This window comes from Haemorhous mexicanus, chromosome 29 (assembly GCF_027477595.1).
Source record: "Haemorhous mexicanus isolate bHaeMex1 chromosome 29, bHaeMex1.pri, whole genome shotgun sequence".
Classification (NCBI taxonomy): domain Eukaryota; kingdom Metazoa; phylum Chordata; class Aves; order Passeriformes; family Fringillidae; genus Haemorhous; species Haemorhous mexicanus.
Window position 1 is genome coordinate 4,066,550 of NC_082369.1, and position 21,426 is coordinate 4,087,975.

General features: G+C 47.3%; 1 protein-coding gene across 2 annotated transcripts in view; it reads left to right on the forward strand.

The window, feature by feature from the left end:
• Window positions 1-1,778: 1,778 nt before the first annotated feature.
• CPAMD8 (C3 and PZP like alpha-2-macroglobulin domain containing 8) overlaps window positions 1,779-21,426 on the forward strand; it is a 64,483-nt gene continuing 44,835 nt past the window's right edge. Inside the window, exons 1-19 of one of the 2 annotated variants that reach the window (XM_059869931.1) lie at window positions 1,779-1,931; window positions 4,213-4,364; window positions 5,749-5,771; window positions 6,673-6,838; window positions 6,939-6,991; window positions 7,569-7,586; window positions 8,570-8,624; window positions 8,773-8,886; window positions 10,011-10,095; window positions 10,373-10,481; window positions 11,526-11,753; window positions 11,877-12,047; window positions 12,400-12,528; window positions 14,673-14,862; window positions 16,433-16,605; window positions 16,687-16,836; window positions 16,931-17,092; window positions 19,836-19,978; window positions 20,863-20,928. In XM_059869931.1, the coding sequence (XP_059725914.1) occupies window positions 1,840-1,931; window positions 4,213-4,364; window positions 5,749-5,771; window positions 6,673-6,838; window positions 6,939-6,991; window positions 7,569-7,586; window positions 8,570-8,624; window positions 8,773-8,886; window positions 10,011-10,095; window positions 10,373-10,481; window positions 11,526-11,753; window positions 11,877-12,047; window positions 12,400-12,528; window positions 14,673-14,862; window positions 16,433-16,605; window positions 16,687-16,836; window positions 16,931-17,092; window positions 19,836-19,978; window positions 20,863-20,928 (2,279 nt within the window). In that variant the 5' untranslated portion in view covers window positions 1,779-1,839. The remainder of the gene's footprint in view (window positions 1,932-4,212; window positions 4,365-5,748; window positions 5,772-6,672; window positions 6,839-6,938; window positions 6,992-7,568; window positions 7,587-8,569; window positions 8,625-8,772; window positions 8,887-10,010; window positions 10,096-10,372; window positions 10,482-11,525; window positions 11,754-11,876; window positions 12,048-12,399; window positions 12,529-14,672; window positions 14,863-16,432; window positions 16,606-16,686; window positions 16,837-16,930; window positions 17,093-19,835; window positions 19,979-20,862; window positions 20,929-21,426) is intronic. The other variant, XM_059869932.1, reaches the window with a different exon arrangement.

Below are 21,426 nucleotides of genomic sequence, written 5' to 3' on the forward strand. Positions count from 1 at the left end.
CATAGATCTCATGTGCAAGTCTGTAATGAGCCATTTATGGTTTGCTCTAGAAAGATATGGATTGAGTGCAGAGATAATTAATGAATTAATATTTTTGAAAGCATGATGCTGTTTCAGCCCAAACATACCTGATCTCTGCCATGCCATGGGAACAGCAAAGGTGCTTCATTTTCATTTTGCCTCATTTAACCTTTAAACAAAGGATCCCAACATTCCCTGAAGTGTCACCCTGAGGAGAGGCTGGATCAGTAAGGCTGCTCTGCAGGCAGGGAAACACTGAGGCAGGCAGGGTTCTGTGTTTGTAGCTGAGAATAGGAAGAAAGTGGAAAAGAATTTGGAGTTACCAGATTTTTTCTTTGCTTGTTTCGGTTTGTGTCCAAAAAAAAAAAAATCCCCAAACAAACCAAACCTAAACCATTCCACTTTAATGTACTTCCTAATAAGTTCCTTCTCTTAGTTCCTAGCTCATCATTTCCTTGGGAAGTGAACCCTGTCTTTCTAGAGTCTCATTTTGTCTAATTTGTCAAAAAGGGTTTGTTCTTTTTCTAGGTTTCTTCTGCCTCTCCACAAAAATGAGACAGTGCTGGTTTAGGATAGATTTAAGTAGAAAAATGTAGCCACATCTCACAGTGTTAGCCATTATTCAAGATAATCTGAATTTATCAAAAAGCTATTGAGTTAGTGACTTTTAAGAAAAGACATCAAAATGAGCGTCAGTTTCACACAAGATATTTGTGTGTGTAAGCCAGGTGTATTGGGGGGAAAATAGGATTCAAACTACCTACATTGAGGGTTTTCATTTATTGCTGGGGCAAGAATTGCCCTCTACAGCCCTGGTGTGCCTGGGATTTCTCCAGCGGGGATCAGAGGAATCATTCCTTGATATCTCTGTGTAGAGGGAGATGGCATTTGTTCTGTCGCCTTGGGTTTGCTTTTTCCCGGTTTGTGTGAGCTCTGCTCTTGGGCTGCAGCTCTTCCTCAGGCTGGTGCAGTGAGGGCTCCCTCTCCCGTCCCAAGCGCCTGGAACCGCGGGACAGAGGGATGGAGAGGGACAGATTAGGGCCTAGGGAGCGAGGAGGATGGAGGAGCATCAGTGCCGGCACTGGAATTTGGATCGGAAAGCAGCTCCGGGGCAGCGCTCCGCGGAGTCCTGAGCTCAGTTACCGGGACTGGACCGTGCCGGGGCTGCCGTGCCCCGGTCCTGCTCCCCGGGACCTCGGCTTTCGCGGCTCCCATCTGCGGGGCTCAGGAGGAGCCCGAGCAGCGCTCCCGGGGCTGCTGGGGCTCGGCAGAGCCGGGCGGGCGGCGCTGCCGGGGCGGGCGGAGGTGCGGAGCGGCCGGGCCTGACTCGGCGCACCTGGGGCGGCGGGCTCGGCGCACCTGGGGCCGGGCTCAGGGCACCTGGGGCCGGGCTCGGCGCACCTGGGGCCGGGCTCGGCGCACCTGGGGCCTGACTCGGCGCACCTGGGGCCGGGCTCGGCTCACCTGGGGCCGGGCTCGGCGCACCTGGGGCCGGGCTCGGCGCACCTGGGGCCGGGCTCGGCGCACCTGGGGCCGGGCGGGGCGGCGGGCGGGGCGCGGCCCCCTCCCCTCGTCCCCTCCCCGGTGGCGCTGTCAGGAGCGGGCGGGGAGCCGCAGACAAAGAGCCGGGGCCGGAGCCGAGCGGGCACCGGGGCCAGGAGGGGGCGGCCCGGGGGCGGGGACGCGGCGGGGGCGGCGGCCAGAGGCACCGGGGAGCCGAGCCCGGGCGCGGGGCGGCGGAGCCTCGGGCTGCGCTCGCCGGGAACAAAAGGCTCCTGCTGCCCGCGCACGGCGCCGTGGCCCGGGCTCCCCGGCACCATGTCCGGCTGCGAGCCCCGCCGAGCCCGGGCGCTGCTGCTGTCCCTGCTCGCCCTCTGCAGCCTGAGCGCTGCCCAGCCCCGCCAGCGCCAGTAAGTACCGGGGACCCGCGGCAGCATCCCTGGGCTGGGCGGCGGGGGGAGAAGCGGCTCTGCCCGGCCACGGAACAAAGCCCGCCGAGCGGCCGGAGGGGTCGCGGATGGAGCGCGGCGGTCCCCGGCGGTCCCCTGCCTGTCCCCGGCGGTCCCCTGCCGGTCCCCGGCGGTGCCCCGCGGTCCCCGGCTGTCCCTGCCTGTCCCCGGCGGTGCCGGAGAGCGGACGGGAGGAGGAGAGAGCTTCCGTGCGATACCTGCCTGCAGCCGCTCCGGGAGCGGAGCTTTTATCTGCCAGCAGTTATTTAAGGAATCCGCCTGCTGCGGTGCTGGGGGTGGTTGAAGGTAGCGCTGGGCGCTCCTGAGCAGCGTGTGAAGATTTTTGTATCTTTTTTTTTTTTTTTTTTTGTGGGAAAGATCAGCCGGGGAGAAAGTGCGGGGAAAGTTCTCTGACTATTAGGAAGTGAGTCCGCAGCTCTTTTCCAGCGTGTTTAGGTTGATTTTGATTAAGCTTTGCTTTGTTCTTTATCCCTGCCTTATTTTAGCCCGACAGCATCGTGAATAGCTGCATTAACTGAGTGCCATGGAGAACTTATTCTCACTTGCTTACTAGAAAATATTTCACGTCCTGCCGAGTTTCGGTGTAACCTGACAGAGCTGTTAGTTAAAAGTGCTTAAAGGATCTGTCCAGTCCCTGTCAAGTTAACTCTTTGATTGCCAAATCCAATATTTAATTTTCAAATGCCACTTATTAAGTGATTTAAATGGTTGTATCGAGGGACTGATACTTCAGAAAGAGTTTCAGCAGTTCGGAACAATGTGAGTACATGTGCTTCACATATGGCACTGCAGTGCTGGGCTCATGACAGTTTAAATCTGATCATTTCATCCTGAATGCAGCTGGTACTCTCTCTCCCTCTGCAGCTAGATCAGCTATCTCTCTTACCCAGGATTTCAGGCTCAGTAGTAACTTTTTATTGTTATTTATTGCCATTCTGATGAATTTTCAAACCTGGCAGCCATAAGGTTTTGAATCTGCAAGTACCCCGTGCAATTTAACCCAAATGCCACAGAGCTCTGAACTTCCTTTGGGGGTAATGGGATCTCCATGGCAATGAGGCCTGCTGAGAGAGGAACATGGGCTTGGAATTTGATAAAAGATTACTTGGGGGCTGTAAAACACCATCATCCTCATCCCAAAGTGATAATTAATCATGAGCTAAAGCAACCTGACTCATGGGACTGTAGAAAGGCACGGGCTGAGAAATTTGGCTTGAAAAGGCATCTGAGGAATTGCCTCTTGTTTAAAAAAAATCCTTTTGGGTAGGGAAAAAACCCCAGAAAGGTGTGTCATGAAGAGAATATAAATGTGTTGCTTCCAGCCCAGTGCATCAAAGAGCTCAGAGCCTGCAATGCTTTTAGCTGACAAGTTCATGGCACGGTGCCATTCAGAGAGGAGTGGTGCAGATTCCATTCAGAAACTCTCACATTGCAGCATCTATGGGAGGTCGTTTTGGGTGGCTTTAAAGCTCTCTGTGTGCCTCCTAAAATAATGCCCTTTGTAAACTTGCAGGGTCTCATTGTTTGAACAAGAATGTGGTAATAGAGCTGGGAATTCGAGCTCGGTTTTGTAGCTGCAGTTTCTGGGCTGCTTCTGTAGAAACTGCAAGGTCAGGTGTGTTACATGCCTTGAGCCTGACCTTTAGAAAGCTCCAACAATCACCTCTGAGTCCCTTCACTTCTATAAGAAGCTGAACTATGAAAATGGAGCCATGTGATTGAGTCAAAAATGTCTGAATTGTTTCAAAGAAAGCATTGGCTATGAAGCTCTGTGAGAGGTTCAGGTGCCTCCTTACTCCTCCATGAACTTCAACTCTTTCATGATTAGCTGGTTGGACATTTAGTTTGTTACATATAGTAGATAACTGAATGGGTTTTTTATTCATTTATTCACTTGAATATGAATTTATTATTATAGATGCAATAAACATTGATATATTACTGGTTTTATTTAAATCCTAAGGATTTGCAAGCCATTTCTAGCCACTTAGGCTCTGTTAATTTATACAATTAGATACATTAGATACAGGCTTAGGTAATTATGCATTAGATTATATTTATACATTAGATACAGGCTTAGACTGCTGGTGACAACAAAAGTGACCCTACAGGGGCAAATACATCACATTTGTTCTTTTCCTTTTGCTACACAAGTGTCTCACAAATGGGGCCATTCCTTGTGGCTGTGTCTTGACTGACCACTTCCAATTGTGCTCCTCAGGGGTTACTTGATTGCAGCACCTTCTGTTTTCCGCTCTGGGGTGGAGGAAGCCATAAGTGTGACCATCTTCAACTCTGCCAAGGAGACCACGGTGCAGATCCAGCTGGTGGTCAAAGGAGAGACGGTGTCACGGAGCCACGGGACAGTCCTGGGTGAGCTCTGAGCCCTGGCTGATGAGCTGAGGTGCTCTGGGAGCACTTTGGTAGCTCCTAAAGAATTGCTTTAGGTGATAATGGAATCAAACTGATTGATCTGCTGCTGCTGCACCTTCTCTGTTGATTGTGCTAACGTGGTTTTGATCTCAAGCACTTTGATAACTTTGGAACACCAAGACACCCAGAGACCCAGAATAACTGATATTCTAGAGTTTTATAGGGATTGTACTTCCTTTTGATGCCTGAATATTTATCAGTGAATATTTATAAGTTTATTTTTAAGAAAAATAAAAAATCTGCATCATCATCTTTAATTTCTTCTCTCCAAAAAGAGTTCTGGGAACACAATCTCCCCATCTTCAGCACTGGGTGTTGCTGAGAGAGGTGGCAATGTTTGTGTAGTTGGATAAATCTTTAAAATCTTTAAAAGCTCTGTCCTGTGAGCAAAAGCAATGTGATCTGATAATATCCAACTTAACACTGAGTGGATTTACAGCGGTGAAAGTGAAGTCCAGCAGCCCTGTGGTTCCACTGTCAGTAGAGCTGGAACCTGCAGTGTGGTCAAAGCAATCAGGCTCTTTAGCCCTCATGTTTTAACCCTTCTGTATGTTAAAACTGGGAGTTTTATGAAAGCCATTCCATTTCTTGGAACAGATTGTCTCTGGTTGTGTCCTCCCTTGAAAGTGGCTGACAATTGCAAAGCAATTCAAAGGGAGTGGTGCTGACACATGTGGGCAGCAAATGCTCCAGAGAACTCCTAGGTATGGCTGTGTCCAGCAACCCAAACAGATCCCATGAGTGTTTGTTTGAGAATTATTTAAGTCCTGAAAGAGGCCAGGTCCTTTTTAGAGCAAAACAATTCAACAGAGCACTTTGCTACTGAAGTTGGGCAAAAGTTGTAAATAATTGAGAAGCAGGTTTATTTTGGAGAGTTTTTCTGGGTCTGACTTGCTCACCCTGCAGACAGTGCAGGAAAATTATTTCAGGTAAAATCACAACTAAGGGGATGCAAATGCTCCAGAGAACTCCTAGGTATGGCTGTGTCCAGCAACCCAAACAGATCCCATGAGTGTTTGTTTGAGAATTATTTAAGTCCTGAAAGAGGCCAGGTCCTTTTTAGAGCAAAACAATTCAACAGAGCACTTTGCTACTGAAGTTGGGCAAAAGTTGTAAATAATTGAGAAGCAGGTTTATTTTGGAGAGTTTTTCTGGGTCTGACTTACTCACCCTGCAGACAGTGCAGGAAAATTATTTCAGGTAAAATCACAACTAAGGGATACTGCAGGTGTGGTGTGGGATCTTCCTTCACTCAGCTGCAAAGATCTAAAATCTTAGTGCTGACCTTGAGAATAACTCTTGCTCTCTCTCTCTCCTATTTTAGATAAAGGAACAATTAAGCTGAAGGTGAGTATCAATAATTTTAAGATGTTTTTGGTGAACATATAAGGGACTTTCCCTCAGCCCCACCAAACATTGCTCTCTGGCACAAATAAATGTCACATTCTCCTCCACACACTGAGGAGGACACAGCCTCCACCAGAGGAAAGGTGGAGAGTGAAAACAGCAAGGCTCAACCCATCACAGCTCACCTCTACAGCACCAAGGAAAATCAGTGCCTCGTGGCTCCACATCAGTTTCTGTGTTTGGGTTATTTTATGAGAATGGCAGTACAGAATTCTCTGTGGGGGTTATGACTTCAAATGTTGGCAAAATGGAGCTGGACTAGAAGAACAAGCCCTTAAAAGTGTTGGGTTTTGGTAAAGTTTCTTAACTTAAGACTTAATTTGGGCTTGTCATCTTTGGGATGTTAAAGGGGGGTGGTGGAACAAAATATTCAATTATGTGCATCTGGAATGGTATCAGGTTTTTTACTTTGTCACTTTTAATCTGTGTGAGTAATTTTAAAGTACTTATTTCTCTGAGCAGCTGGTTGAACATGTTCATGCAGGCACTTTTTGTTTTGGGGACTTTTTTGTGTGGCTCATTGGGGTTTTTCCTTCTGTTGGGTTGGTTTCCCCATGTAACACACTTCTGCACTGGGAGCTGCAATCATGGATCAGCCATCACCCTGCTGGAGTGATCAAGGGCAGAAGAGAATTTCCTGCCATGTTTCAGCATGAATTTACCTCCTTTGAAGTGCATCTATTGCAGAAAACCCATTCTGTCCTTAATTTTCCTTTTGCTGTAGCACAGATTTACACCAAGACACAGCAGGTGCCTCTCCTTGCTCTCTTCAATGTCAGTTACACTCCCCAAAAGCTCAGAGGTTTTTCTGTGTGTTCCTCACCTCCTGGTGTGTTTTTAGGTGCCTTCAGGGCTTCGTGGACAAGCACACCTGAAGGTTTGGGGCAACAGGCACCTGGCAGAGGAAGGGTACATCTTCCACAACTACACCACGGTCACCATCGACAGCAAGGGCTCCTCAGTGTTCATCCAGACTGACAAACCTGTCTACAAACCCAAGCAGAAAGGTAAACTCATCCTGCACCATTTCAAGGGGAGTTTTAGGGTCAGCTCTTCTGTTCAGTCTCAGCACTGGTGACTGATAATTTCTCTCTTTTCCTTTTTTAGTGTTGATAAATCTCTTCATGGTGACCTCTGACCTGAGGCCAGTCAACGACAGGGTAAAGAAATCTCTTTTCTTTCATGCTGTGCAATATGATGGAATACTTGGTAGCCTGCATTTATTCAAATATTTGAGAATTAAAGTCCCAAAAGAGGCCAGGTCCTTTCTAGAGCAAAACAATTCAGCAGGCACAGGCTGCCCTGTGCTGGCAGCTCAGCCTTGGGGGTGCTCCCCAAGACACTTATGCAGAAACAGAATTGGATTTTTAAGCTCTTTGTGCAGAGCTTGTGACAGCTTGTTTTATTGGTAATTTAGCTTTTTTTCACTTGGTCATATTCCTATTGGAGGTGAATCCAAACTTTTGGAGTGCTGGCAAATAGGAGGCAGCTCTGCCAGAGCAGAGACAAGAATTTTGCAGAGACTTGCACCTTATTTAGGTAGTGCACAGATATGTAAATTGTCACTTTTCCAGATAAATCTCTGAATTCAATGTGTGTTTCTCAGGCTACTCTTAGCAAAGATGTTCATGCTCTGTCACTTTGGGTCTCACACTTAGCTTATGTTGACTCAACACTTCATCACAAAAAGCAGAAAGTTGTTTCATAAAGCCTTTTACTTTGCTTTTTTTCTTTCAGATTGAGGCTTATGTGGTGGTGAGTATCTGTGTGCCCTTCTAGCACCTGTCCTGTAGAGGTACAAGGTTTGTGTAGCATTTAAAGGAACAATTTTCTGCTTTTCCTGTCCATCATGGCCATTCCCACCCCGAACCAATGCAATTCTCAATCCCTGTGTCTTTATCTGATCTCTGTGCCTCTGGTTTTTTGCCATCACTGGCAAATATCCTTGGTTTCTACTTCAGTTTCAGAAGTGAATTCCCATTTTTCAGCCTGAGAAGAGCTGGCTTGATTCACTGGCATTTATGACTGTGACAGCCCCACTCCCTCTCCCTTCTTTGCCCTCCAGTCCTTCCTGTGCTGGGCTGGCAGAGCAGGGCCACCCTCATCCCTGCTCCCAAACAGGCACAGTGGAGAGTAGAAATTCTTGGGAAGGAAAGGGTTCTCCTGTCCTCCTCCTTTGCAGGTGAATGAGAGGTTCCCTCTGTGCTTAGGGGTTTTGTGTTTTTGTTGGGTTTTTTTTTTTTGGTTGGTTGGTTGGTTTCTGTGGGTTTTTGTGGTGGCTTTTGCTTCTTTGTTTGGTTTTGGGGTCCTTTTCTTGTTTTTTAATGTGTTTACCTGTCAGAAAGCAAAAGCAGAAGGATTCACTCTTGTTGAAGATTTAATGCTGACAAAACCAGCAGGATTCCTTTCACCTGAGTTTTTTCATCCCAAATTTGTCTTTCTGCTTGTAGAGCTCCCTTTAGGAATGGGGTCAGTTCATCCCACCCAGGACTGGTGTCTTAAGGCAGGGGGAAGATCTGCTTGGCATTACTTGTGAGCATGGCTTACAGGAGCAGAGCTCCTAAATAACTCCAGAGAGCAAACACCCCTGGTGTGAGGCATTTTTGGGACTTTTTTGACAGGCATTGGTTACATTTGAGCTGTCAGAGAGGTGTGTATTACAAAAGGAGGTTCTTTGCTGCAAAGTGAGTTAAATGCATGAGTGATGCTCCTTTTCTCCCCCCTGAACCTCCCTGCAGGATCCCCGGGGGTCTCGGATGATAGAGTGGAATAACTTGAAGCCATTTTGTTGTGGTAAGTTCCAGAATGTTTATTTAATTTTTTTTTTTCCCTCTGTGTACTGTGATTTGCCTTTTCTTCTGCTTCCACTGAGTGGTGTTCAGTGGGGCTGGGCAAGGGCTGGAGAGTGACAGAGTGCAGAGAATGTTGTTTTCTTTTCCAGGCATTGTCAACATGACTTTTCCCCTGTCTGATCAGCCCGTGTTTGGGGAGTGGCTCATCTTTGCTGAGATGCAGGGACACACTTACAACAAATCCTTTGAGGTGCAGAAATATGGTGAGTTGACCCTAAGCCAGGTGCACGTGGGAGAACAGAACACTGAGAGATGAAACACCTGAAACTGCATTTAAAATGCCATGAGGAAAAATTCCTCAGAGCCATGCAGTTCAGGGATGCAGGCTCTGCTAACTGGGAGATTTGCTGAGGTCACCTTGCCAAGGTGGTTTTGGTTTGTTGTTGATTGTCCTGGTTTGAACAGACAGGTGTCTGCTAAGGAAAGCAGGAGCCTCCTCTGAAATGGAAAATGTACATCCCCTCCCTCCAAATGTTATAATTTTGAAATTAAAAGTCTCTCAGGCAAAGATATGGGAATAGAATAACAGTTCTTTACTAGGAAAACTAAAAATACAAATGCAATAGTACAAAAAAAGAAAACAAACCCTGCCAGAGTCAGAACATGCCCTGTCCCCCTGTGTGTCAGGGTGGTGGCACAGTCCCATCCCAGGGGGGCTCAGGGTGGTGGCACAGTCCCATCCCAGGGGGGCTCAGGCTGGTGGCACAGTCCCATCCCAGGGGGGCTCAGGGTGGGGGCACAGTCCTATCCCAGGGGGGCTCAGGGTGGTGGCACAGTCCCATCCCAGGGGGGCTCAGGGTGGTGGCACAGTCCCATCCCAGGGGGGCTCAGCCCTCCTGCAGTGCCAGCTGTGGTTCTGCTGGAGCAGGGATCCTGCACAAGGGGGGAGTTTTCCTCTGAAGGTCCAATGGAAAAGGCAGCTGCTCCTCTGGGAATGCAGTGGAAAGGCTGTTCTGGTATCCCAGAATCTCAGATTGTATCCAGGTAGGAATGCTTGGCTCCTCCCCTGGGCGGAGCATCTCCCCATGGGATGATGGAATTTGATCAGCCCTGCAGGGACACTCACTGGCCATGGACAGCAGAGATCTCCTGGAGGGAGGGTTGGCTGTGGGAGAGATAAAGAAAACTGCCCCATGGACAGAGGAGAACTGCTCCAGCTCTGACAGATGGGAATAGAACACACAACCCCACTTCCAACCTAATTGACTGACCCTCTACTGGATCTTACCCTGATAAGTCAGAACCAGCTCCTGTCAGAGCTCTGGGGACTTTTGCCATAAGCTGAGATCTGCTTGGGAAGATTCTGCTTTATTTCTTGTCATTGCAGTGTTGCCAAAGTTTGAGCTGCTGATCGATCCCCCTCGCTACATCCGTGACCTTGCGCTGTGTGAGAAAGGAACTGTCCATGCCAGGTAGGAACAGGTCCCAAAGCAAGTTTCACTGCTGTGGGTTGTAGTGCAGTCCCTGGAGCTTGGATCCCACCTGCTGCAGACTTTTCAGGTGATTTATCATCATCATCCTCATCAGCTTTCTGATGTAAGAGCCTTCAAAAACGTGGTAAAAAGAACAATCTGGGAAACTTCCTGTGGTGATGTTTTCTGGAGGTGCAGGTGACATGGTAATTGTCTTTATCCAGCCAGAAGAACAGAAAGCAGCTGGAAGTTGTTAATCATCTGCTTTGCATTCCAGATACACATTTGGCAAACCAGTGACAGGGAAGTTAATTGTCAACATGACTATAAATGGTGTTGGGTACTACAGACATGAAGTGGGACACCCTGTGCTCAAGACCACCCAGGTGAGGGAGACCATGGACTCACCTGTGATAAAATGCCTGATCTGTCTTCTTTAACATTTATCCCACAGCTCTGTTTTGTTGCTGATGGGAGATCAGAAAATGAAGGAGTAAATATGATAACTGAGGCCATTGCTTATTTTTACATGGTATGTTTATGATTTTAGATATTAGGAGGAGGCTCTTTCCCCCGAGGGTGCTGGGCACTGCCCAGGCTCCCCAGGGAATGGTCCCAACGCTCCCAGAGCTCCAGGAGCTCTCAGGGCTGCTCAGGGTGGGGGTGTTGGGGTGGCTGTGACTGATGATCCTTGTGGGTCCCCTCCAGTTCAGAGATTTGCCAGGATGAGAATTTGTTGGAATAGTTTTATTCTGTTTTAAGAGCATATGGGGCTGAAGAGAGCAGGAGCCTGAGGTGACAGAGTTAGTCCAGACCATGGCTAAGGGAGGAAAATGAAACCCCTTTTCCTTTTTCTGCCCCTTTCCTTTTTCCCCCAGACACACTTTATGAAAAATCCTTTAGTTAGAATTTCTTCTCCTGCGAAGCTGAGAGGCCTCAGAAACAAAATGTAAACAATGGTTATCTGCTGCTGTGGAAAGCAACAGGTGCATCTTTGATTGGTCTCATGTAGTTGTTTTTAATTAATGGCCAATCACAGTCTAGCTGTCCTGGACTCTCTGGTCAGTCACAAGATTTTATTATCATTCCATTCTCTTCTATTCCTTGCTAACTTTCTGATGAAATCCTTTCTTCTATTCTTTTGGTATAGTTTTAATATATTAATTTTCTTTTAATATAATACATATCATAAAATAATCAATCAGCCTTCTGAAACATGGAGTCAAGATTCTCATCCCTTCCCTCATCCTGGGTCCCCTGTGAACACCACCACATTTGGTGACCCCAAGTGAGGAACATTCCCACACCTTTTCCCATTCCTTTTTTTCCCCTTCCATCCTAACCCTCCCCAGTCCCTGCTGCACACCCCCAGGTGCTTTAGCTGTGTTTCCCTGTGTGGCTGTGCCAAGCCCCTCCCTTGTGCCCCCCAGATCGATGGCTCGGCCCAGTTCGAGGTGTGTGTCAGGGACATGATGCCAGCAGATGTCCCCGAGCACTTCCGAGGCACAGTCAACATCTGGGCCACGGTGATCAGCTCTGATGGCAGCAAGCAGGTGACCTTTGATGACTCCACACCTGTCCAGAAGCAGCTGATTGATATCAAGTACTCCAAGGACACCAGGAAACAGTTCAAACCTGGGCTGCCTTACAAAGGCAAGGTGAGATTTAAGAATAATCCCATTTTTAATGGTGGTGGGCACTCACGTGGCTGATTTAAGTTGATCCCAGTGATTCTCCCCACCTGGAATTGCTGCTAATTTAAAGCTAATTGTCCTGTGCAGGTAGAGGTCACCTACCCTGATGGAAGCCCAGCTGACAGAGTCACCATCCGAATTAAAGCTGAGCTCACACCAAAGGACAATGTTTATACAAGTGAGCTGGTCTCAAGGAATGGCCTGGTGGAGTTTGAAATCCCCTCCATCCCCACAGCTGCCCAATATGTCTGGCTGGAGGTGGGTGAAAGCTCCTTATAGGATTAGCAGGCTTTCATGTAGCTAATCTTGTCAAACCTGCACTTTATAAAGCAATGCCACAAACAGGAAATTGGTGCCTTTTAGCTTCAGCTTCTGGATTTCAGCACAGCAAACACTGGTTTGTTTCCTGCTGCCAAGAGAATGGTGTTGATAACCACCATGAAAAGCTGCTCCTCCAAATGCACCTTAACATGGGAGTAGGGCCCCAATATTTGGGGAGTAAAGATGTCAAGAGATGAAAGGTGTCAAGTGGGAGAGGAGAGGTTAAGAAAGCACAAAATGAGCATTCTATTCATAACACTGATGTAACTTTTTTGTTGTTTTTTTGAAGACCAAAGTGACAGCAATTGATGGGAAGCCCTCTGGGGATCAGTATCTGCCCAACTACTTGTCCATCAGCAGCTGGTACTCACCCAGCAAGTGTCACATCCAGCTCCAGGCACCAGATAAACCTTTCCAGGTGGGTTGGCTTCACCTTCCATCATGAAAATGAAATAAAACCCACTGCATTGCTTGGCTTAAAGCACTTTGCTCTAATTAAATATTTCTGGACATTCCTGATTCTGGGACCTTGAGCTCTTTCCACTACAAAAGAGGAAGGAGCTGCTCTGGAGCCACCAAATGATTGTTGCATGTGGGCTCCACAAGGTGCTAAACACAACTCCTGGGTGCTCTGTGCAGCACCTCCAGTCCAGCCCTTTCTGTTCAGAGGGGTGGGTGTAGGCATGGAACACTGCAGTATTTCACATTTGAATGTGAGTTCTGTGCCTGCAGTAATGCTCAGACATGGATTGCTTGCTGAAAATGATTGCAAGTGGTGTTAGTGGGAGTGGCTGAATTACTAAAGACCAAAATTATGGCTGTGTAGTCTCACTGGAACTTCCAGTTTAAATCTCAGCTGGATCTGTTCAATCTTCCAGTTACTGAGCTCTGAGCTTGATTCCCTTGTTTTCTTTGGTAGGTTTTGTAGGAGCCTCTCTAAAAATGTAGTCCTGCCCTATAAAAGTTGTTGTGATTCCTCTCCTAGAGAAAAGATCTGATTTAACCAAGGTTCCTGTTGCATAATGTGTTCTGAGAGTTGTTCAGGGTTTCTCTTCCCCAAGAAAGTGTTCTGAAGATCTGTGGAAAAAAAAAAAAGTGGGTTTTGGCCATAAACACACTGAGATTTGTTATCAGCAGGTCTGTGAGGTTGGTTTCAGATTCTTTGTATCCAAATAAGAGCATTTTTTTATCATTGCATTTCATGGCAGTTTAATGGCTAATTAATCTTTTACAAGTTTCCTGAGGTATGGAAAGGGGATTATACACTGCTAATCTGAACACATTGTTCTTATTATAACCTGATTAGAACTAATTCTTCTGTGGGAAAGCTTGGAGCTGGATGACCAGCTGATGTGGGAGCTGTTCCCATGCATTGCCAGCTCTTACTGGGTGTTCCAATTAGCTGCATTCATTTTTTAATGAATTGTTTCATCATTTGCACTGGGGAATTCTTAATACTTCAAATATTTGATGTCACGAGGCACCTCTTGGAGTCTGTGGCATTCTCACTGAGTTGAAGCATCAGCAGCTCCTTGTGTTCCAGTTCTGCCCTTTTGGTGGGTGCCATGGGTGCATTCTGCAGGGAGAGCACTTGCAGCTGAGAAAAGAGAGGTTTTCCAGAGGTTTTCCAGAACATTTCTTTGGGGATTTTCTGAGCCTGGATGCTTTTATTTGGGAACTGCTCTGCTTTAAGTGGCAGGAGGGTGAGGAGGGGAAGGTGCTGAGGAAATCCTACTGTGCAATCCCAAGTGTCAGCCACTCCTCAGATCCCAGAAGGAAGGAGTTTGTGTTCCTAGGAAAGTCTGCTGCTCCTCAGGGGGATTAATCCCTGGTGTCTGTTCTGTTGGGAATTTGGGGGATTTTCTTTTGGAGCCCCTCTGGGTGCAGAGTCAGTGCCCAGGTGTGCTGCTCTGAGGCATCAGAGGAGTTACCCAGGCTAAAATAAAAAAGCAGATTTCTTCTCATTTATTTGTGGGTTTGACCCTTCCCTGAGTGCCCAACTTACAAATTGTTATCAAGATTTGTGTAATCTCACAGCATTTTCCCTCAGATCTCCTCCCAGTCATTTCATGGTGATGTTTGAATTTATATTTGCCATTGGATGTGATCACAACTAAACTGCAGAGACCATCAAACACACATCTCTTCCCACCCCCAACCCAACTCTTTCCTTTTTTGGGCTGGGCTACTGAAGGGGTGTCGAAAATCCAACCAATTCTGACAGCTGCTCTGTGCCAAAAGGCTTAACTTCCAGGATTCCAGAGATTCCTTTATTGTTCCATTAATGCATACAACCCCCAGCTCAGCCTCCTGTAGATTTGCAGGGAGTGGAGAGCTGAACACAGGCCCCTTTTTGGTGTGGAAAAAGTCCCTGAGAACAGTGCTAATGTAATAATACATTATTATTATTATTATTATTATTAAAATGCACTTTTCAATGCCCCCATTGGTTAGGAGAGGGCTCACACCCCCTGTGGCCTGGAACCCAAGCAGGTTCCTGTGCTTTATCACCCCAGAGCTCCTAACAGAGCAAATCTTTGGCTTTTCTGTCCCTGCCTGCAGGTGGGAGAGGAGGCCTGGATTGCAGTGAAATCCACCTGTCCTTGCAACTTCACCCTCCATTACGAGGTGGCCTCACGAGGGAACATTGTCCTGTCGGGGCTGCAGCCCAGCAATGTCACCCAGCAGAGGAGCAAAAGAGCCACCACAGCCCTGGAGAAGAACATTGACCTCACACACTTCCCAGGAACAGGTAGCCAGCACCAGAAATGCAGCTCACCCCTGTTTTCAGTGAAAAACAACCTTTTTGTTAATGTGATGCTCCTTAAAGAATATTTGTGCAAGAAAAATAGTGAAATCCATTGGCCTCAGGCATGTAAAAAAGTTCTCCAAGAGAGGGAACTCTTGAAAAGTTTTCTTTGGTCTTTCTGAAGTCCTTCTCAGATGAGGAAAGTCTAATATTTGCTTGGAGTGGAGAGGCAGGGAAGTGGAGGGCAGGGCTGGGCAGCTGGTTCAATTGGTTGAGCTGAAACTGAGGAGAGGATGTTGGATGGAAGAGAAAAAGAAATGGATTGATGAAGGAGATGTGAGGATGTTGGATGGGAAGAGAAAAAGAAATGGATTGATGAAGGAGATGTGAGGATGTGAGATGGGAAGAGAAAATGAAATGGATTGATGAAGGAGATGTGAGGATGTGAAATGGAAGAGAAAATGAAATGGATTGATGAAGGAGATGTGAGGATGTTGGATGAGAAGAGAGAATGAAATGGATTGATGAAGGAGATGTGAGGATGTTGGATGAGAAGAGAGAATGAAATGGATTGATGAAGGAGATGTGAGGATGTTGGATGGGAAGAGAAAAAGAAATGGATTGATGAAGGAGATGTGAGGATGTTGGATGAGAAGAGAAAAAGAAATGGATTGATGAAGGAGATGTGAGGATGTGAGGTGGGAAGAGAGAATGGAAATGGATTGATGAAGGAGATCACGCAGCCCCCAGGGGGAAGGGAAATGAAATGGGGACTCCTGGTTTGCACAAGGGGTAACAGAAACACACAAATCTGGTGGATTTGGGGTGCAGAGGGGTGAAAATGGTGGGGTTGGGAAGATGGATAGAACATCAGCCAAAGGAAAGGTCTGTCTGTCCTGGTAACCACTGTGGGAGGTGGGGAGAGAGGAACAGGAGCCTCCCTGCAGGTGCCCACCCAGCTTCTGGCAGTCAGTCATTCAGGATTTGGGATGATTCTCTGCACTGAAGGTTTGTTCTGAGCTGTTGCATTCAAAGTTTGCTCTGAGGCTTTGTGCTGCTCTGGCACTGGGAGAGCTCAAGGCCAGGTTCTGTGGGGCCTTGGGCAGCCTGGTCTGGTGAGGGACATCCTTCTCCACAGAAGGAGAGGATCTTTAAAGGTCCCTTCAACCTAAACCATTCTGTGATTCTCTGCTCTATAAACTGCCTAATCCTTTTCCAAGCTTCTTCCTTTTCTCTCACCAGCATTCTCCAGCAATAGATAACATTTTCTGTTTATTTTCAATGGCTTGATAGCTTAACTGTGTGTTCCCTTGATTTCATGGCTGGAAAACCACTGAGTAACCCTTCCCTTCCCACCTTCTCCATGCTGCTCAATAAATCATGAGTGCTAATTACCTTTCCCAACGAGGAGGGAAAGGGAAATGTCTGCACTCAAGAAGGTGTGCAGCAGGAACAGGGGAGGAATGCCAGTCCTGAATGGAGACTTCTGTGCCTGTCAGCATTAGGAGGGGGCAGGAAGGCAGTGACTGGGATAAATAAAGCTATTTTTTTTCCTCCACAATTCCTATTTCAGCACCTCCCAGCACTCCTGCAGCAGAGGTTGAGGTGTGTGTGACCTTCCTGAGGTTCTCTGTCGTTCACTCCATGGCTCCCCTGGGTCGGCTCCTGGTGTTCTACGTCAGGGAGAACGGAGAGGGGGTCACAGACAGCCTGCAGTTCACTGTCACCTCCTCCTTTGAGAACCAGGTAGAGGAGAGGGAGGGCTGCTGCCTCACTGCTCTTTGCTTTTTGGGACAATCGTGGCATTTAATGGCTTTCCCTTCCCAGGTTGCCGTGGAGCTCTCGGCCAACGAGACCAGGCCCGGTGACCTGGTGAGCATCAAGGTCAGAGCTGCAAAGGGAAGCTGTGTCTGCTTGGCCACGGTGGACAAGAGTGTCTACCTGCTCAAAACAGGCTTCCAGCTGACAGCCAGCCAGGTAGGGCGAGCTTGCAGCACTGATGTCCCCTCCAGACCCCTGTGACCCTCACCCAGCTGGAGGAAGGAGAGCAGCCCGTGCCCTTTCCCTGCAGGTGTTCCAGGAGCTGGCAGAGTATGATGTGTCTGATGCTTTTGGAGCTCCCAAGGAGGAAGGGCACTTCTGGTGGCCTGGCATGTCCTCACGCCGGCGCCGCAGGTCCTCCGTGTTCCCCTGGCACTGGGACATCACCAAGGACGCTCGCTTCGCCTTCACAGTAGGAAGAGCCACCCTCCCTGCTCTCTCCTCTGCTTTCTGTCTCCATTTCCAGCTCCAGAGCCACCCTCCCTGCTCTCTCCTCTGCTTTCATGTCTTCATTTCCAGCTCCAGAGCCACCCTCCCTTCCCTCTCCTCTGCTTTCTGTCTCCATTTCCAGCCCCATAACCACCCTCCCTTCCCTCTCCTGTGCTCTCTGTCTCCATTTCCAGCCCCATAACCACCCTCCCTTCCCTCTCCTGTGCTTTCATCTCTCCATTTCCAGCTCCATAACCATCCTCCCTTCTCTCTTTTCTACACTCATGTCTGCAGGGGGGTTCTCAGGTCCAGAATCATCCTCCCTTCTGTCTTCTGTCCTTTCATGTTTGTGGGGTGATTTTCAGCTCCATAACCATCCTCCCTCCCCTCTCCTGTGCTTTCTGTCTCCACTTCCAGCTCCAGAGCCACCCTCCCTGCTCTCTCCTGTGCTTTCATCTCTCCATTTCCAGCCCCATAACCATCCTCCCTTCTCTCTGTTCTACATTCATGTCTGCAGGGGCTTTTCAGCTCCAGAATCCTCCTCCCTTTTCTCCACAGTGTCTCTCTTCTGTGCTTTCATGTTTGCAGAATGATTTTCAGCTCCAGAGCCAGCCTCCCTTCTCTCTTTTCTGTGCTTTCATGTTTACAGGGGCAGTTTTCAGCCCCAGAACCATCCTTCCTTCTCTGCAGTGTCTCTTTGGTGCTTTTCGTGTTTTTAGAAGCATTTTCAGCCCAATAACCACTCTCACTTCTCTGCAGTCTCTTTGATATTTTCATGTTTGCAGGGCAATTTTCAGCCCCAGAACCATCCTCCCTTCTCTTTTCTGTGCTCTCATGTTTGCAGGATGATTTTCAGCCCCATAACCACTCTCACTTCTCTGCAGTCTCTTTGCTATTTTCATGTTTGCAGGATGATTTTCAGCCCCAGAACCATCCTCCCTGCTCTCTTCTGTGCTTTCACATTTGCAGAGGCATTTTCAGCCCCTCAGGCCAGGGGTTTCCCCCACATCAGAGCTGGGTGGGATGAAAAGTGATTTTTGAGAGCAGATGACACTGCTCTGGCCGAGATATCTGAGAAGCAAGGTTTGATTCTGGCCAGCCCCATCCTGGGAGGGGCAGGTGTCCTGCTGGGTGAAGGAATTCATGCTGATGCCCTGGAGAATCAGGCAGGGACCAGAAGGCTCCTCCAGGCAGGGTGAGCTTGCAGATCTCTTCTGCAGCTTCTCCACCAGGGAGGGAAGGTGGAATGGGAATTTTTCCTTGGAGCCTTTTGGACTTTCCTTTGGAAATCATCTCAGCCTCGTTCCTGCCCTGGTTCTCCCAGCTTCTGTTGCCATCTGCATGAAAGACCTTCACATCCTTGATCAGGTTGCTCCCTAAATGCTGTATATTCACAGTTATTGGTGTGTTCCCATAGTTAAATCTGGCCAGATTTTAATAATCTGATTTTTTTTGATCTGTGCTGTGCATTTGAATCAAATTGAAAGTTGAGCATTTAAAGCAAGTTGGGATTTTTAAATGTACTCATGCACTAATTCATTTTTTTTTCATTGCTTTGCATACCAACAGTGCAACCTTTTGAGCTGAAAACCAGTCATTTGTAGCCCTTAAGAAAAAATCTGCTATTTCCATGAGCTTTTTGCTTTGCTTTTGTTTAAAATGGGTGTTCCCTCATCTGTTTGAGAAGTTCACCCTTTCAGGCTCTGCTCCCATCCCTTCTTTGCCTTGCACAGCCCTGCAGGGTGGAACCCTGCTCCCTGGGACAAGGAGAAGGCTGAGCTGTAAATGTTGGATATTCTTTAATCATCTCCTCCTCCTTGCTCCTCTGAAATGCAGACTGGCCTGGAGGAGCAGTGCCACAGCTCTGGTCTTTGCTCTTTCCCTTTTTGCTGGAGATGGTGACCCTTGCTTCCTACACATCCCCCTCCTCTTCATCCTTTGGCCTTCCTCTGATTTTAGCTCAGTTATTTTATTCTGTTGCCTTAAACCCAGAGGCTTTCACACATTCCCCCAATTCCCCAATCTCTTAATTACAAACCCTAAATCCTCATTTTTGCCCTGGGGTCTGAGGGGTTTTTTTTGGGTTTTTTTTCTCTGATGCAGCTTTTTTTGTCCTTACTGAGAGCTGCAAACTCTTGGGGAGAAGTTCATTTTTGGGGAGCTGGTGTGAGTGCAGGGCTGGGGGTGTGTGCAGAGAGCAAAGCTCATCCTCCAGTGCTGCTGGCAGCTGCTGTCTCTCATGAAAAAGGGAATTTAGGGGGCAGAGCTGGGGGCTTTCCCTGTGTGAACATTTTCATTTTGCTTGGCATCCCTGGCAGGGCAGAACTGGTGATGCCTGATGAGAGAGCAGCCTGCTCACTGCAGCAGAGCACACTGCAAACTTTTAGGAAGGGTGAAGAGCTGTGATGTTGTGTTCTAGGGGGAAAATAAGATTTTTTTTAGCTGTCACACTTGCCCAGTAATGTTAAATATTGATTTAAATGCATTTTCCAAGCAGACAAGAGCTTTCTCATAAAGCCTGTGCACCTTCACATTAATAATCATTTTTACACAAAGCATCCTCAAGAGTCCATTGAGATTCCCCTGGTAAATGTTGAAATAGGATTGAGGGATTCTATTTAAAAAATCAGTTAATTAATCACATTTAATTATTTTTATTTATTTCTCTGTTTGTTTTTTTTTCCTTGCTGGTTTCTGTTTTGTGGTGTTGATTTTTCATTGTCTAGGAAACTGGCTTGGTGGTGATGACTGACACAGTCAGCCTGAACCACAGGCAGAATGGAGGGATGTACACAGATGAGGCTGTGCCAGCCTTCCAGCCACACACTGGCACCCTGGTGGCCACCATGCATTCCAAAATAGCACCAAGGTAACTTCTGGGCTTCCACTTCTGTTGTCTCTGATACTCCTGGCTGGTTTTTTCTCTCTTTCTCAGCTTTTTCCACCTCAGGTTTAGCAAAGGCAGTGATGGGGAAATTCTTCCAAGGGCTTGGTAGATGTAAAATAAAAAATAACTGACACTGCTTTGTTAAATTTAATTTAATTCTGGGAAAATGACACATGCAAAGAGTGCTAAATTATCCTTTTGAAGAATATTTCTTTGCAGTTTGCTGTGAATTTCTGGAATGTTTGCCAGCTGCAGCTGTTTTTGCAGAGTCACTCTTTGCTCATGATTTGGACCATTCAGCTGGGGGTCAAAATGAGGATCTGCATGAAGGGAAGGCTCTGAAGTGCCACAGGTGATGAGGATGGGCCTTCCCTCTGCATCCTGAACCTCCTGGGAGCCTCTCCTGGCAGAGGAACTTCTGGGGTTAGCTGAGAAATAGATGATGAAGTAGAACAGGGATAAAAAGCTGATTTCAGCTGTTCCAATATCAGCAATCAGTTCCAAGAGCAGGGATGGAGAAGGATGTGATTGCAGTCACTGCTGCTGGAGGCACCTGCTGCATTTCTTCCCCTTGGTTCCCCCTGGTGAAAGAATTTGGATCACAAACCAATTTTATTGTAAATTCCACTATTTCTGCTGGTTTCAAAGGTTTTCTTACTTCTGCTGTTTTTTAGTTCTCGTTTCTGCCTGCAGAGTGGGTGTGCACACAAAGGGATTCTTTCAAAACCCATTTAATTTAATTTCTGTTGTTCACTCCTTCACGAGTCTGCACCAGCCAGAGTCAGCTGATCACTCTGATTTATCACTGACTGCTGGAACTCTCTTATCAATAGAATCAGTTTGCAAGGATTCATTTCTTGTTCTAGCAGAGCAGAGAAGAGGAAAAGAACCTTCTTCCCTGAGACGTGGATTTGGCACTGCCTCAATGTCAGGTATTGGCATTAATTATATCCAGAGCTCTTTAAAATCTAATGAGCTACACTGGCATTTTCTAATTTTTAAAATGTTTTATTATTATTTTTCCCTGTATTGTTTTTCTTCATTACCACTTCAGTCTTTGCAGCATTTCCCCTGAACTGTGTTCCCTGCTTCAAGCTGAACCTGTCAGCTGTGCCCACACTGATTCTCTGCTGATTGCTTTTCAAATTTCACCCTCCTTTCTCTGTCATCTCCTGCAAGAACATCTCCCCCAGACCTCAGTCTGCCTCCTCTCAAATCCTGCTTTCTTCTGGCCACAGCTGGAACTACAAAATTCAGTCCTTAAAGAGATAACTAGTCCATCCCACAACAGCACATCTAGGAGAATTTGAAGCAATTATTAAAAAGCTTCTCCAGGTTTGCAAGTAAACTTCATCCTCAAAAACTTATTGTAAATTAAATTTGACAGGAACTTGGAGCAAGTGTATTCAAATCTGTTCAATTGAGCATGA